General features: G+C 40.5%; 1 protein-coding gene across 1 annotated transcript; it reads right to left on the bottom strand.

Annotated features, from left to right (window-relative positions):
- Positions 1-4,263: 4,263 nt before the first annotated feature.
- On the bottom strand, positions 4,264-14,601 carry LOC108668754 (sodium-coupled neutral amino acid transporter 9). Its single transcript, XM_047879539.1, has 12 exons — positions 14,215-14,601; positions 13,402-13,473; positions 12,813-13,077; positions 12,288-12,388; positions 11,191-11,348; positions 10,812-10,991; positions 10,088-10,333; positions 8,650-8,817; positions 8,082-8,116; positions 6,955-7,032; positions 6,494-6,664; positions 4,264-6,229 (listed from the first exon to the last, which is right to left on the bottom strand). The coding sequence occupies exons 1-12, from the start codon at positions 14,427-14,429 to the stop codon at positions 5,993-5,995; spliced, it is 1,926 nt and encodes a 641-aa protein (XP_047735495.1). The 5' UTR covers positions 14,430-14,601; the 3' UTR covers positions 4,264-5,992.
- Positions 14,602-18,271: the final 3,670 nt, after the last annotated feature.

Genomic DNA, 18,271 nt, shown 5'->3' with positions numbered 1-18,271 from the left:
CGGTTTCAGCGTTTAGTAGGCTGTAGGCCTGGTGCCGATTCTTAACACCTATGATCCCTATTGGGCACCTCAACGAAGAATTAGGGCGATGTAGGATCGTGTGTGAAAACTCTCTGAATAATCTCATACAGAATTATAATAGAAATCGCGGTCCAATAAAATTATATTTGTCTGAAGGACCAGCCCAGATATACGGTTGGGTTCTAGTAGGATGCATGGAGCAGAGGTCCAGATCCCTGGGCGACTGGTACAGAGTGGGTCTGGAGGCTCGTGGTAAGTAGGAGGCTAGCCTAACACTACTGTTTGTGGACGGGAGCAAGACGGGAGCAAGATGATAGACATCAGTGGACATCGGCGGGGGACATCGCCGAACGTCTTCACAAAACCTGCTTTGCTGATGGACGTCAGTGGACATCGCCGAACGTCTTCACAAAACCTGCTTTGCTGATGGACGTCAGTGGGCATCGCCGAACGTCTTCACAAAACCTGCTTTGCTGATGGACGTCAGTGGACATCGCCGAACGTCTTCACAAAACCTGCTTTGCTTGATTATCGTCCAAGCAAAATCACAACTGCGGGCCTGTAGCAGCTCAGTTTTTTTCATAAAGATTCAATGAAAAGTGCAGACAACAATGCGATACAAATAATTTACGGTCAGTGAGTTGTTTGGATCATAAGGATTATGCATGGATTTGTGGACCTAATTTATTTTCGTATGAACGAGATTTATTTCTAATTTAGCAATACATTTTACCCCTCCAATTTCGCACCTTCAAATATCAAGATTTTCAACAACTTGTAACGATTAAAAGAAATTTTAAAGGCATCAACGAAAATTGAGCAGCGATTGGATTATTACCCTGCATTTGGGCGCAGTTGAATTTTCTTTCAGTGTTTTAGACGAAGATATGCTGCGGTTTTAAATGAATAGCAACCTTGCGTTAAACGGATTAGTCATGACTTAAGCCACATTTTAAGTAAAACTAGATGTACAAACCTGAGAATGTACCTGTTGAAAGGTTGATAAAGCAATAGTAATCATGAAGAGGTGGCAGAAAACTATCAGCTAATCGAGACTGTATTCACAAGACTTGTAAAAAAGGCGCAAAGAAATAAATTAGTAGCAAGTACAGGTGCACAGCAACAAAGAAGTGGCTAGTACAGGTGCACAGCAACAAAGAAGTGGCTAGTACAGGTGCACAGCAACAAAGAAGTAGCTAGTACAGGTGTACAGCAACAAAGAAGTAGCTAGTACAGGTGTACAGCAACAAAGAAGTAGCTAGTACAGGTGTACAGCAACAAAGAAGTAGCTAGTACAGGTGTACAGCAACAAAGAAGCAGCTAGTACAGGTGTACAGCAACAAAGAAGTAGCTAGTACAGGTATACAGCAACAAAGAAGCAGCTAGTACAGGTGTACAGCAACAAAGAAGTAGCTAGTACAGGTGTACAGCAACAAAGAAGCAGCTAGTACAGGTGTACAGCAACAAAAGACAAGGAATGGACATCGGAGATGAAGTCTGGACCGGTGCACATCAGGAAAGAAGTACAATGCAATCATCTTGTAGAGACGGATCTTACACGCCTCTGCATGACCTAATAGCGAGATTCATAGGGAAGGAAGACCTATTACCGGAAAATGTCCCAGCAGATATCAAGCTATTTTGCACCGGAGGTTAGAAATTAATACCGCAAGCAAGGCGGGATGTTTTATAAATGACAATTTCTCAAATTATGCATCACCCACAAGAAGCGGAAGGTATCAATTGTCCAGCCCTCTGAAGCTGGCGCGAAAGAAGCAGCGTTAGCATCTCAAAGAGACGAAGTGACAAGAAGGGACAGGTGAAGGGCAACAGAAACTAAGACACTCATACAAGAGGTCGCTTACACGGGACGTCGGCCGCCCGCACGAGAGAGACAGAGAAGGGAAACACAAGGAATCCTACCTACATTATAACTTAATGCAAGGAATCCTACCTACATAATATTTTAATGTAAGGAATCCTACCTACATTATAACTTAATGCAAGGAATCCTACCTACATAATAACTTAACCCTACAACAGAGACCAGCCGTCAGACACTGCGCACTTTATTGTGGGGCGCTTAGGAACAATCCCCCTAGGAGCGCGAAATCCCATAGGACTTCTGACGCGCACAGACACGCGTCAAAAGTTCCCAGTGAAGGAGGAACTCGTCGAGATGCTAAAAAAATATACTCAGAAGCAGGGCAAGGAAAATTTCACAATAGTTCTGAGTCTATAATTATTAAAATATTTCCATCTCTGAAATATATGCATATATATAAAGCTTCATCCGACGAGAGACTAGGGCGAACGAAGTAACTAAATCTAAGGATCGTAAAATATATATTTTACGAAATATTGATTTTATAAAACATGTGCAAAACCGCTACCGCCACCAGTTAACATTGATCACGGGGCTAGGACAAGTGACACAAAAAAATACTACCAAAGATGACAATAGTTTTTTTCAATGATATTCGTACCTGAAAGGCAATGCAGAGCCAATATTATTTTGTACGACGAAAGTTTGGTGATGTTACAGCAACAAAAAATAGTGCGAAAAGGCGGTCACTGTTTTTGCACGTTTAGTGGACTCCAGGCAGTGGCAGGCACAGACGATAACAATTTTTGTAAAAAGAAAACTAGGCTGAATAAACAAAAATATATAAAATAAATGAATAATATATAACTATTAAGAACACGAAGCGAGATTCGAGAAGCAGTGATGTAACGATAACATCACTGGCGCAATAACACGAGCATTAAGCTTCATAACTTCAGATATAAAACAAATAAAAGTAATCAAGGTTCTACGAGATTAGTCTGGCGGACGCGTTACAAACATTTTACAATCAGAAATACAAATTAAAAAGATCATCTCTTGTTAGTGAAGCATTCGGTCATTCATTTCTATTGACTGAACTTTTACAGTCAGTGCAGCGAACAAAAACAAGGCAAAATTTTACAGTAGCTTTGGCTAAAAATAATCAGAGCAACTTCCTGAATGAGGGAAGAGATAACGTTGTGATAGAACTAATAATCTGTAATATGATATAGAAATAGGTAATAATCATTCTATTGATAATTCTTATCAATAGAATGGTTTGCTCTGCATCCAAACGCTTAATTCTAATTTAAATTCCTTGTGAACGAGAGTGTAATTATCTATCGCTAACCAGCGTCTGTCATCTGCATCAATGTAAGTGGAAAATGTACAGAATAAACACGGTTAAATAAAGTTATTCCCCGCTAAACGAGATAAACTTACGTCTTTGATAACAAGCGAGCGTAATAAGAGCAAAGAACTTAAGATAAAAGCGTACCATATCAAAATAATATATTTTCTATAAGATTATTATTGCGAATATGGAGGCAGAGAAGCAGTTCATGAGCATGCGAGTATAATATGGGCTCGAGGTATTTCTTGCTTTTAAAACATGAGCAGTAAAATTTATTCTGAAATATTCTCACGAAATTTATTATATATCGAACTCTACATTAAACATACACGAGTATATTCTTTACATACACACTCGGGCACTTTTATCAGGTAAGTGGAGCCTTCAGTGTTCGCATCGTTCGAGTCTAATGTTATTGAGTAAATAAATTATAATATTAGGAGAAGATGTCAGCTCGATATAATCTCTCTGGGGGTTTGCAGTCAAGAGCTCATTGTAAATAAACGACTTTGCACAACATGAATAGAAGAATAGTCAATAATAGCAAACAGGATACCTCGTCCAGACACTCACTATACATAAGTATGCACGTCATAGTGTGTATAATAATATACATACCGTATATTGCATACCAGACGCTCGTAGTGAACAATTCTTGGGCGTTCAATAAAAACGATATTTAGGGCAGCTGAAATTCGCTTACGTTAGCAAACAATAATTGAAAATGGAAGACGGGGAGTGAATGAAGCACTGCACTCATGGTTATACAGACACCACTGCACAACACAGATGGTTATACAGACACCACTGCACAGCACAGATGGTTATACAGACACCACTGCACAGCACAGATGGTTATACAGACACCGCAGCACAGCACAGATGGTTATACAGACACCGCAGCACAGCACAGATGGTTATACAGACACCACTGCACAACACAGATGGTTATACAGACATCACAGCACAGCACAGATGGTTATACAGGCACCACTGCACAGCACAGATGGTTATACAGACACTACTGCACAGCACAGATGGTTATACAGACACCGCAGCACAGTCACTACAGTGATGGTTGAAATAGACTGCCCTGCAGCTATGATAGGTTTACAAAGAAAATAACCTGGCGTGACAGGGGCCACAGGCATCAATTTAGTGCACATCAGGCATTGGATTTTCTGTGACGGACATCAAGGCAAAAGCTTCCTGAAAGCCTGACGAGTTGGGAGCAAGTGAAGGTTACACAAGCTTCAGCTCGACATAGCTAAGAAGAAGCTAAGGGTCAAGATAATATTAATACAAACTAATACAAACTGCATTAATATCAAGATAATCTTGGCATAGCATCGAACAAAAAACATATGTATATTGGTGACCTTGAAATGCACTAGACTGGAAAGAATTCTTATGAAATGCAATACAGCGAGCTTTCATGAGAGTACATTAGCAGTCACGTAGAGTATTGTAAATTAAACATATGCTCATGAGGCATTCAGCAACATGAATATGAGAATGAATGGCACCTGAACAAATGCCGCTAAGCATAGGTATAACAGAGACCAAAATTAAACTCTAAAAATAGAAACCAAGCACTGAAGTGAACAAGTAAAAAGAAAGAGGAATAGAGTAAATAGAGACTAATATCATGGCGTTAAAATAAACACAAATGAGATTAAAATCAGCGAGAAAAAAAAGAATTGCGCTGGAAAAAAAAGAATCCCATAGAATATCTACAGGGGACAATGTTACAACGCATCACTATCATCACCTGATCGCTTTAGTTGTCTTACAGTAGACGTTCCCGAGTGGCCTCATGTCACCCAATTTAACCAGCCTCAATAAGCGTATTTAACTTTCAACGTAGTTTAAAAACATTGCTATTTCCAGCTAAATTAGATCTCATGTTTCCACTTCCATCTGACAAGAGGGCAATTTGCCGCCGTATTAAAATTATCGCATCTAGTTTGAGCTACCATTGATTCACAGAGGTACTTCATTAACAAGAGTATTGACTGTAATTTATGTCAAGAAACCCCATAGTCATGGAAACAATTAATTCGTAAACTAGAATATCGTCAGTATTGACTCTATTTAATTAACTGTCAGCGAATTATCCCCGTCTGATGTCATTAAATATCGTCTCTGACATGGGCGTATAGATTCCATTGCGTTACATAGATTCCATTGCGTTACCTAGATTCCATTGCATTACATACATTCCATTGCGTTACATAGATTCCATTAGACCATAGATTCCATTGCGTTACATAGATTCCATTAGACCATAGATTAAATTGCGTTACAATGAACCTTGTGATTATTTAGTTTTGGGCGCTCCACACAAAAGGATTCAGCATCAAGATGTAGTACATGTCTCAACTTATTTGTTAATTGAATCTAGCTTATTCCATTACATACAGTTTGATTGTAGCATATTTTCTAGCGAAGTTCAACTTAGAATGCAAGAGATCGTAGCTATATTGTGGGACATGGGCTCTAAAATTTGTCCAGTCCGTTTCTAAGAAATATGCGCTAAAAACTATAAAAACGCGAATTCCTATATTCACTTTAGTAAGACACGGTGATCTAAAACTTGAGCCATGGAATGTGCAAGCTCATCCTATTCTGCTTAGACATAAGCAAGGAAATTACTTCACAAAATTTTTCCCATTTTTCCCAGATTACCAGAAAGCACAAGCAATAGCACGAATTTACGAGAGAACACATGCAATAAAATACGCGAATTTCAGTATACAGAATCACTAGGGCCATAACAGGACGCGCGTTCAGAGGAAAAACTGCGCGACGAAGTTGGCGACACCGAGGCAGATGACGAAGCCGTGCAGCAGGACGGCGGGCGCCGTGAGCTCTCCTTTCAGGAACAGCGCCTGCAGGTGCAGACCGCACGGCAGCAGGAACACGTAGACCAGCCCTGAGAACGCGCCCACCCACCTGCACGTTAACAGACTATTAAAAAGACCGTTACCAGCACGTAGACCAGCCCTAAGCACGCGCTTACCCATCTGCACGTTAACAGTCCATAACAGAACACTTCACATTACTACGCAGGTCACCTGATGAGGGACAACTCACCGGTTACCTGCCGAGGTCTTCCAAGCAAACCACAAATTTTCACCGCTCGTTGCTGCTCTGCCCTCTGAGAGAGAAACCATGAAAACCTTCCGCCAGTACCGTTCTGGCCTCGTCACTCATAGTTTCTGGCATCATGCCTGCCGCTCTTCAAAGGCTTCTTAGTATCCGGGCAGCCCGCATCCCATCCCTCTTACATTATTCCGTCGCCCCTTCAGCTCAGTGTAGAGGACGGCGACGAGGACGCAGGTGGCGAGGAGGGCTGCGTTGACGGCGGACGAGGCGACGAAGGAGGGCGGGGGGGCCGAGGGGCCGCGGACGTAGCACAGCAGCTGCGTTCTTAGGAACACGCACAGCAGCGGGAACACCTGCAGGGAATGAGGGTAATTGTGGGATTTAATCACCATCAGCTGAACATACGCAAAGAAATGTTTAGGACACTGCAGTCACCGACGCTCAGTCGTCACTACTCCAAATGCTAGTTCAGGGTCGTTATACACAAACACTACTGCCCTGTGCAGCAGCCTTCAGAACAGCCCACGGCTAACCAGCTGCCTTCAGAACTGCCCACGGCTAACCAGCTGCCTTCAAAACTGCCCAGGGCTAACCAGCTGCCTTCAGAAATGCCTGCTAGTAGCCAGCTGCCCTCAGAACTCACGGTCACCATCTGGAAGAGGAGGAAGATCCTGACGACTGCGAGGGCCGTCGCGTGAGGAGGGAAGTTGTCCAAGAAATTCTGCGAAAATAAAGCAACTTTTAGCCATGCAAAGAGCGGCCGTAACTTGCTTGCGTCATTCAAATATGGCGAAGCTTCCGTACTTTGACCAGGTTATACATTTGTAAAAATTTACAAATATTACGTCGTCAGTACTTGCATAAGAAGGAATAAATATTTCAGTTCATGAAAAGCACGTTTTTGGATGATTTATTGTTAAATATTCGACACAATACGATACTATTAATCCTAAGTTTTGCTTTTCTCAATCAAGAGATTGATATAATAAATGTATTCACTAAGTGTATGGTGCCAAACTAATTATTAATGATTTCTGTAGATGACTATCTATAAACTTAATAATTGTATATACATGATTCCCCGGCACTCAAATTTTTCTCTCAAAATAGAAGTTAGACAAACTTAATGAGACTATACAGTGATCACAGACTATACAGAGATCTCTATTCTTGTGTACTTTAAGACACACATACGTCAGCAAGGCAGTATTTAGGAATAAGGAGGCTACACAGAGATAAGAGTGTGTACACATACAAGACACATACATCAGCAAGGCAGTATTTAGGAATAAGGAGGCTACACAGAGATAAGAGTGTGTACACATACAAGACACATACGTCAGCAAGGCAGTATTTAGGAATAAGGAGGCTACACAGAGATAAGAGTGTGTACACATACAAGACACATACGTCAGCAAGGCAGTATTTAGGAATAAGGAGGCTACACAGAGATAAGAGTGTGTACACATACAAGACACATACGTCAGCAAGGCAGTATTTAGGAATAAGGAGGCTACACAGAGATAAGAGTGTGTACACATACAAGACACATACGTCAGCAAGGCAGTATTTAGGAATAAGGAGGCTACACAGAGATAAGAGTGTGTACACATACAAGACACATACGTCAGCAAGGCAGTATTTAGGAATAAGGAGGCTACACAGAGATAAGAGTGTGTACACATACAAGACACATACGTCAGCAAGGCAGTATTTAGGAATAAGGAGGCTACACAGAGATAAGAGTGTGTACACATACAAGACACATACGTCAGCAAGGCAGTATTTAGGAATAAGGAGGCTANCTCCGGGATACGTCGGAGCAGCATGTCATTTTGTTCCGAAGGTAACAGGAGGGTTAATCATAAAAATATTGATACCAGTAAATCAGGAATTTAAATGAAAAAAAATAGGAACAAGAATATGCAATATTTCAGTTGATTTATTCCCTGTTGAAATACCAATCATGGATTTTTATGGCATTTCATTCTTTCGGATTTTTGATAAATAGAAGACAATTCATCATTATCATCACACGTCATTAATGGTAGAGTGGCATTAATGTTCCTCTTGGTGCGATTATAAATAGGCATTAAAAATATATTAATATAATATATAAAATATAAAAAAATATAATATTACTAATATAAATAGGCTACTTTACATGCTAGTGTAGAGTACCAGTGATGGGTGGGCAAAACTGTAACTACAAGCCAAGATTCAGGATCACAAACAGTAACAGCCAAGTTGTTTTGCATTTAGGAACCATTCTGATGAAAATATGCGACTATTATACATTTGACACAGGCAACAACACGTACAAATTTGTCTTTCATACCATACGTGATCTCTTGCAACCATTGAACTGTATAATTGGACCTAGCCCCACTCACGCGGATCATGGGCACGAAGAAAGGGTTATTTGAGTCCACAAGGTCCACGTTGATGCCCCAGGTGATGGTCTTGGCGATCACGAAGAAATAGATGAAGAACACCGACACGGCGCCTGCACAGGGACAAACATATCTTATACTATGCTCACAATGTCATAACACTGAACCTTACTATATGCATTATGATGACACTCTAGTGTGAATATAACAAGTGATGCAAAATTATATCAACACATAGTTTGGCCATTAAGCTAAATTTACCAAAATTCAAAAAAAAAAATTTTGTAATGAGATGAAAAGAGATGACACACAAATTAAGTGAATACATTTAAAAAAACAAATTATTAAGTAAAATATGAAATCTTGGTTCTCACACGAGGTTTTGACAAACGATTAAAAAGATGAAGACGCCTGTTTTTCTGTATAGAGCTACAGAAAACCCTACCATAAAGCCCCAACTACTACCTAATCATAATTCCAAATCGGAATCATGTTAGATTCTGATAATCAGAAGAACTAAATATTGGGTAAAGACTCAACATTTTTAAATGCATTTGACTAGGCTATATTTAAAGGAATATGCATAGCACATTACCAACAGGTTCAACTAAAACCTGTATAGTACGCTCATCAAGAACCTCAAGAAGTTCAAGCTGGAGGTTTCAGAGACAAATGCCTTGCCTGCACAACAACTTGACTTCACAACTGCATTGCCTACACAACAACTTAACCCCACAACTGCCCTGAATATACAACTTGACCCCACAACTACCGGGCAAAACACAACTTAACCCCACAACTGCCGCGCCAACACAAAAACCTTACCCCACAACTAAGGCCTGCATTCAGACACTTGCAGTCTCTGCAGTGGGACACTCAGTTACCATCCTCATGATAACACAAAAGCTCTGAGATTTCAGGAGAACAAAGCAGCAGGATATCCCACAGAGGGGCCAACTGCCTCCAATGCCTCAAAGAGTGGCCAACCGTCTCAAGTGCCCCACAGAGTGGCCAACCGTCTCAAGTGCCCCACAGAGTGGCCAACCATCTCAAGTGCCCCACTGAGTGGCCAACCGTCTCAAGTGACCCACTGAGTGGCCAACCGTCTCAAGTACCCCACAGAGTGGCCAACCGTCTCAAGTGCCCTACTGAGTGGCCAACCGTCTCAAGTGCCCCACTGAGTGGCCAACCGTCTCAAGTACCCCACAGAGTGGCCAACCGTCTCAAGTGCCCCACAGAGTGGCCAACCGTCTCAAGTGCCCCACAGAGTGGCCAACCGTCTCAAGTGCCCCACAGAGTGGCCAACCATCTCAAGTGCCCCACAGAGTGGCCAACCGTCTCTAGTGCCCTACTGAAAAGCTAGCCGCCAAAAGAGTGCCGCACCGAGCGAGTTGAAGTAGCTAAAGATATGCGTGTTCTTGATGCAGAGGAGCGGCACGAAGAGGAAGAGCAGGTAGAAGGGCACGGTGAGGCGTCGGTCCCACAACAACTGAAAAAGGCTGGTATCGTCATCGCCATCGAGAGACGAGGTGAGCACCAGGGACGAGTTAACCACCGTCACGCTCTCGTTCACGGGGCACAACACGTCGCTCGTGTTGCGGTCCGACGACGCGTCATCGTAGATGGTGTCTGTAACATGTCATTGCTCATATATGTGATACAATGATAATCTAATCATTGCTTTTGATCTAACAGTTAATTCGCGTAAACTGGTTGGTGGGTCACGTTAACTGATTAATAGGTAACATTATCTGATATGTAGCTCATGTTAACTGGTTGATAGGTAACATTAACTGGTTGATACTAGCAGGTAGGTCATGTTAACTGGTTGATAGGTAATGTTAACTGGTTGATGGGTGACGTTAACTGGTTTGTAGGTCACGTCTGGTTGGTAGGTTCATATAAGTTGTTGATTTGTCACATTGATTAGGCAACTCAACTGGTTTTTACAGTTAGGCAACAAAATAACAGGATTCCTAACTGGTTTCTCGCTAGTAGTAAATAGTTATTTATGAGTACAGAAGATGAGGTAGAAGTAAAGCAAGAGTTGACTGTAGTTAACTACATACCGCTGTAAAACTATTGCACTACAAGCTACCCGCCTGACCGTGTAAGAAGACTCCGGTGTTGAAGAGAAAGTTGGACATGAGGACCCAATAGACGACCAGGGCACCCAGCAGGGTGATGATGGAGAAGATGATAGCTCCCCCCTCCATGAGGCGCCCCCAGACGCCCCCCAACACCTCCCGACACAGAGTAGAAGCTTCCCGCAGCGGGCCGCTCACACCTGACACAGGCGACGCACGTTATGAGATGTTGAGCGACACTTTATTTGCTGTGATGCGCTGCCCAAAATGTACCTACACTTGTTTTATGAAGCAGCAGAATCGGTAGAAACAACTGAATTATCAACATCAGCTGAAGCAGACACTGCAACAGCAGCTGCACTGATACACAATGGCTGGAGTGACACCTTGCCCACCTACCTGCCACCCGCTGCACGGTTAGGATCCTGTAGGCGGTGAAAAGACACACTAGGCCCATGGTGACCATGATAACCAGGCCGCCTGCGAAGCCAGCCTTGCCAAACGCCCATGGCATTGTCAGCAGGGACGTTCCCATCATTGTGTTCCAGATGCTGATGCTGCGGGCACATCATTATACATAGGTACGTATTAATGCCGTGATGCAATACAAGAAGTAATTTATAAAAGAGCATAACAATTGGCCTAACGTTACGGGCCTCACGTCGCGATGTACAGTTTATATTGTAAATTTACTACCTATATAGAAAAAATATATGGTTGATTAACTAAATCAACTCAACATCTTTAGGAGCACATCACATTCATGAAAATGACCAGTAATCATTTATACACAACCTTATCCATAAAGTTTCATAGTTAGCTTAAGTTTCTTGTGAGCAATAGTAAAATGTACACTGAACACAAATCAAATGAAAACATTAAACATTTTAGCGCAGTGAATGCTAATTTTTAGTGGTGTTTTTAGGAACAGCTTGTACAAACAAAATTTGCCCTTTACAAGGTATAATTCAGCAGGACAAATTTGAGCAAAAAGAGATGTCCGGGTCATCCAAAGTTGTGCAAATAGGGGCATATCAATATATTTTCATACTTCTGTTTAATATAACAGACAATAGAAAATTCCTTAGAATGTGAAAAATTAGGTTTCATGGATATTCTACCCCTAATAGTTGATTAAATTTTCCTTACATGTTATTTGTGGGATATAAAATTAGTTTTTTCTACACTCTTCTCAGATATGCAGGATTTTTGTTCACAATCACTTTTGTAGAAACAAATTGGGACTAGTCCAATCCAAGTGGCAATGTGATTGACTAAACTATCTTTGCTATACATATGATTTTGAAACATCTCATGGATTTTGAAAAAGTGATAAGAACCTCATGCTTACCAGCCAGCATCTTGCATCATGGTGGTGCTTCAAGAACCTGAGATATGGATTAAGTATATTTTCTTAATTTTTACTGGTAACACCTGCTAATTTCTTCAGTAATTGTGAGGCACTGAAGGAAACAAGATATTATCACAAGCCTCACATGGTGATATATGAAGCTTGCTTGCCATCAGGTCCGACAGCCTTGCTGCCAGGGATGAAGGGCAGAAGGAAGTCAATAGGCACCACGTGATCAGGCATCAGCTGCAATCAGGAAATTGTATCATAAATAATCTATTGCCATGGCACATAAATCATATATTATCAAGTTAAAACACAACAAACCATTGGGAAAAAACATTTGAAGACTTGGCTAAATAGCTGGTTTTTATTGGACTACACTGAAGAGATTGAATTTTAATAAGTAAAACAGAATAATAGATGAATGACACAAGATTTCTAGCAGCAAGAACTATGCAGCAAACTAAATGTATTCATATATCCTACCAAATAAACTTCTTAAGCAACTCTCCTATTTATTTCTTAATTCATAGATTCAGTACACATAGAAAAAATATAAGAAGACCAAAAGGATTTTTCAATCTCTTCTGGGACAATTGCAAAAATATATACTGCCATCTGACCACATTTTCTGGTCACTGCCTACATAACATTGACTTTGTCTCACCAGGGCATGATCCTCAGGTTCAGCAGGTGCTCTGAGCCTGGAGTAGTAGCGGTATCGAGTATAGAGCTGCGAGTGCGGGTCTGTCACGGTGGAAGTGCGCCTTGAGGGAGGGTTGCTACCTCTGCTTCTTGCTGCTGCACCTCCAGCAGCTTCAGGTGAAATTTGCTCCTCAGCACTGCTATACCCTGCATAATTTGCCTCAGCGCTGCTGCCTCCAAGATAAAAGTTACTGTTTGAAGGTACTTGGGGAATGTGGAATGGACGTCTGGAACAAAAAATTAGCATTAAATTTTGGAAATAATCTAATAACAGGAACTATTCCCAATATGAGGAGTAGCAAAGCCTCTGAATTATCAATCTTAGCAAGTTATGTATGTGAGACAAGCATACCGTTACGGCCATAGTGGCAAAGCAGTAAGTTTTTTAGACTCTCCATCAAGTTCATTTTTGAGTCTTATAAGTAGACCAGTAAAGTATCCAGAGCATTATCATACATAAGAAATTGGTTTAAATTTTGGGTAAATGAGGAAATTGAAAATGAACCAATTCTAAAAAATCTCTGGTTTGTCAGTTGTCACTATGCCGTTACCTATTAGGTTTGTTTTCTTCAGTATAGGGAGAGGGGCTGTAGTAGTTTGCCCATGAACCAGGGAGCTGGGTTCTGAAAAGGATATAAGAATTGTGAATTTTAAATAACCAATACTAGGAGCTTAAGTCAAATTAATAATTTATTATTTTGATCAGATTAAGTAAATGTGATTCAAGTTGTGCACTTTAGCCTTTGCTAAGTAAGTAATGCCAATTTGGAAAATTAGACAGAATTTTCAAAAAATCCATGTTAAAAATAATCATATAACAAATAATTTTGATACCTAATTGCAGGCAAAATGCATATTTTTCTCTAAGGTGAAAAATTGGTTATAGCCTTAGCCTAAGTCCCTCTGAATCAGCAAAAAATGGAAAATGCCTGCAAATCTGACCAATTTCATCTGTTCGTACTCTCAAAGGCTTTTTTTCCAAATTATTCAAGGAAATATAAGAAAAATCGCCAATTTCTATCTAAATTCTTCAAAAATTACACATGAAATGTAAGACAGGAAAATGATCATTCTTACCAGCAATTTTAGGAAAAAGTCATAATGGGCCATAGTGAGGCTAAGTGAGCCATACCTATGATCCTATCTCTACTAGATACTATCTCAAGTATCTGTACCTAGAAATGTCCCAAATCCAAATAGAATTTTTCTAATTTGAAAGTGAAGAATGCTTAAAATAAGTAATTTAGGGACAAAATATATATAGTTAGGTAATTAAGTTGAATTTAGGGGTTTTATCAGTCTCACCAGTCACCACTGTCAGAAAGAATATATTTTCTACAGTCTACACTAAAGTTTGTTCTCACCCATAAGAAGAAATCTTTCGTAAACCTCTATCTCCAGGCTGATTTGGAACTTCTAGTGCTGATGAAGGTCTTCTTATTCTGATTGGAGGTATATTTCCTCTATCTCCATCACCTCCAGATCTTTCCCCCTGGAGTAGTGGAGTTCTTTCATTCCTGGCATCTTGTACATGGGACTGAGAGGTGGATGCTCTCGTTTCTGAAACATCTTTCTCCATGATTAAATTTCAGAAAATTTTTTCTGGCGATTGAAAACTATACGAATTGTAGAATTTACTTAAAATACTGAAATCATAGATGGGATTCTTTATTTACGTCCCCAAAAGGTTTCCGAGAGTCCCGAGTACCTAATTATATACGAAAGCAGCTGCGAAATTCAAACACGGAACTGACGACCACACGTCCCTAACATTGCTGTTGATTTACTTCCGGAACTAGGCCTAAATTCCGGAAGTCGTTTTTTTTTAATTTCTAAGGATTGCAAATCGAAGAAAGTTTAGATGTTCTTCAGCAGTCCAGATGCAGGTATATCCTCATGAATATTGTGATCGCTGTGCTAAATTTCTCATTGTCAATTTATTATGATGAATGAAGAGCAAGTTATTATGATGTAATTATTTAATTTTTCACGAAGCTTTGGTTTTCAAGAGAGCATTATCAAATATCACAGAGTAATATTATTGTCAATTAATAGTGGTATCAGAGTTGAATTAGCCAAATTTGGACTGCTGCCAACACTAGACATCGCACAATTCTTCCAGCAGGTTTGGATTTCTAACTTTCAATTCACTGCCCTACTATTCTCAACCATCCAGCATTTCACCGATTGTGACGAAAACGGTTCGCCTGCCGAAGACCACCACTGCCCTGGATGTAATGGACCATCATGATTCCTGCCTTCCGGACCGTAGCCTTTAACACTTCTGGACAATCATACCTGGGTCGTGCGTCGACCCAGCCCTTGGTGGAACGGCCACTCGTAGAAGGACGATAAATTTTGGAACAGAACAATGCCATCTGAAACCAAACCTGAGACGCGGTGGACATAAATAAACATAAAAATTACGTAATTTAACGTTGCCCGGTAGTCATATTCAATCCGCGGCCTGGTGGTGCACGGCAGGTTTTATGCAAGACCGGAGGAGGACAAAACCGAGTGGTTCACGGCTCATTGGGGATGTCCAGAGAGATCCAAGGCGTTCGATTCAGGGTTTATTGGTGCACAAAATTGGTGGTGCACGGCTGCGCTCCCGCGAAAACTGAGTCAGGATCGCGAAAATAAACTCTTAAGTCACTGAGCCGATCTTGGTAATTTGAAATTTAACCCATCACATAACAGATGATCATCAGTGTTTATTTCAACAATAACTTTGAAATAAAAGTCTTCCAAAAAATGCAGTGCCGATATTGCAGATCATTTAAACCTTTTTTTCTTTGATTTTACCATCAATGTTTGCTGAAATTTTGCTTCACCGACAGTCTCTAGTTCCCACGTTCCATATAGCATGATGAATTGAATATTATATTCTATACCATTGCTGACTATATAAACAGACTGTTTAGCCCTGGTCTTAGCTGTGTGTAATGTGACGATTACCTGAACTTATTTACGATGTCCGTCAACAAACAGAGATAAGAAAACGAATTAATTCATCCATACATTTTAACTCAACACAAGTCCTACCTCCCTTGGCAGGAATAAATAATCAGAATAGCCCAGTGGATACAGTTCAGAGTACCAGGATTGGAGCAAAGAGGTTCGGGTTCGATCCCGTCTGTGCGGCAGTTTCTGGTCAGAATCGGCGAGGAGGCCGGGCGGTTAAGCACAGCAAAATCAGAGCAATGAGTTGAGAGTTCGAGGCCGCAACAAGCTGTGAATGTTCTGCGATGTTAAGAATGGGCGACATGCCTACGGCCTAGTATACAATGAAACGGCTATAAATATTGTAGGGTATTTCTCCCTACGCAGATTGTAATCCTAAACTCTAAGTTGAGACGCAATAATTTATCAAGGTTTAATCAAGTGACAACAATGAAAGGAGTTAAACCGATTTAATCATATATATCTTCTGCTGTACAGGTAGTAGTTGTTCTCCACGAGGAAATACAGTTTTTAGAAAACGTAGCGTCCAGGTCGGCTTTATGGTGGTCGTAACTTGAAGTTTAGAAGATGACATACTGAATGAAAAGATACGTTGTATTAAAACCTCGGAGCTACAAGTACTAGGCTAAGCTGTTAAAATTTCAGAGTTTCAGTATTGAATTAATTCCAGTTCAGAGCTCACCTTATTAAATCAAAAGTACACAAGCTGTGCTTTCAGAGATGCCGTGTCCATATAAATATGCAAATTTTGACGAAAGTTTTAATGCGGTATTATTTAGACGATATTGAAACCCGCGAGCTATAGAAGTCAAATAGGTCGCCACTTTTCCACGTATAAATGCACCAAAACTTAACAAGAACACTTTGGCTTTTATAGGTTAAATGTAATAGTTAAAGCAAAGTAAGAGATTCAACTATACCCGCCAATCAAAGTAGAATGCTCCCCAGGTTTAATCATAATTTAGAGTGTTGGTCAGCAAAGGCTATACTATTAAGCAAATGAATTAATCAGGGCAGACAGACACCATGGTTGACGGGCCAGCCAAAGCGTTCGTAATGAAGTGACAAAAACATGCACCATAAATCAAAGGAATAAATAGGCTAAGGTTGTGCACAACAAAATAAGACCGTAAGTAAATATTTAGGAAAACGTGGCACAAAACTAGGAACAGTGGAACTTCAGGTGACCGTTCAAGTACGCGGTTAAAGTTATTAGCAGAGAGCCGCGTGTCTGCCTTAAGACGAGCCCGCTCTGCTTCTTCCTAGTAAGCTCCAAGAAGGCTTGTTGAAGAATTTTCCCAACAATATAAAAATATAAATAATGTCTGAAAACAGCCTGCAAATTTTACTTAAAATGATGAGTGGCAGGTATTCGTTTGGTAATCCCTAGCTCAATCACCTCGATCCTTCTTACCTTGATTTATCTTGATGGTGTTCAAATTTATTCTCTGCTACACGGTAAGCCTCGCATTACCTTGGTTCCATAATTTCGGGAAATTTTAAATCCTGTTATCCAAATTCTGCTAATTCCAGTATCCCTAATCCCGTTAATACTGATGAATCTTAGGTGATAACAATAACGAATTCAACGTTGATGGGCTGCAGGCCTGTCGACGATTCGTTACATCGCAGATAATTCACAGCTTGTTGCGGTCTCGAACATACAACTCCCTGCTCTAATTTTGCTGTTCTTAACCGCCCGGCCTCCTCGCCGATTCTGACCAGAAACTGGCGCACAGAGCTGGGATCGAACCCGCGCCTCTCTGCTGCAATCCTGGTACTCTTAACTGTGACCACTGGGCCACCCTGCCCATTCCATGTGCATTTCAATTATACAAAATTCAAAGTCATATGTAACATAGGATATACCCAAATAAAATTATGGCTGGTGCACCGATGCTTATTATATCTGCTAGTCTAACCTCGACTATTAAATACATTATGAGAAAATGAAAATACCTCCTAAGCTGGAGTCGCAGCTTGGATTTTACGTAAGATTTAAGCGTTAAATTTACGCCAGATCGAGGTTCACGCTAGATTTAGGCTGAACTCGTAGTCCCATTTTAATTTTTATTAAAAGAGTGTCGTGTGTTTTGATTCGAATGTTTCGAGCTTTTTTGTCAGGCCAAATATTTGGGACTAATGAACATATAAGGAAACATTGCGTTCTTCTGGCTACTTTTACGGTGGATAATTATGACATTAAGAATTATCGTGTTATCCGAAGCAGAGTGGCGCAAATTAAGGAAGGCAAAATAACATCTTTCGCTTTATCGTTTTCAATATTTTTGGCAGACAAGCAATTGAAAAATTTAAAGAATCGAGGGATATATTTGGTCAAAATTGTTCGTACCAAGAAACAAAACTTCTGCTTTAGTATATTTTTGTTCAAAAGCTTTAAGAATTAAAATAGACCTTAATTATGCCTCAAATGTATTTTATCGGTACTCGCGCATT

The sequence above is a fragment of the Hyalella azteca genome, unplaced genomic scaffold, assembly GCF_000764305.2.
Source record: "Hyalella azteca isolate HAZT.00-mixed unplaced genomic scaffold, Hazt_2.0.2 contig3312, whole genome shotgun sequence".
Classification (NCBI taxonomy): domain Eukaryota; kingdom Metazoa; phylum Arthropoda; class Malacostraca; order Amphipoda; family Hyalellidae; genus Hyalella; species Hyalella azteca.
This window is presented reverse-complemented; position numbering and strand designations above follow the sequence as displayed.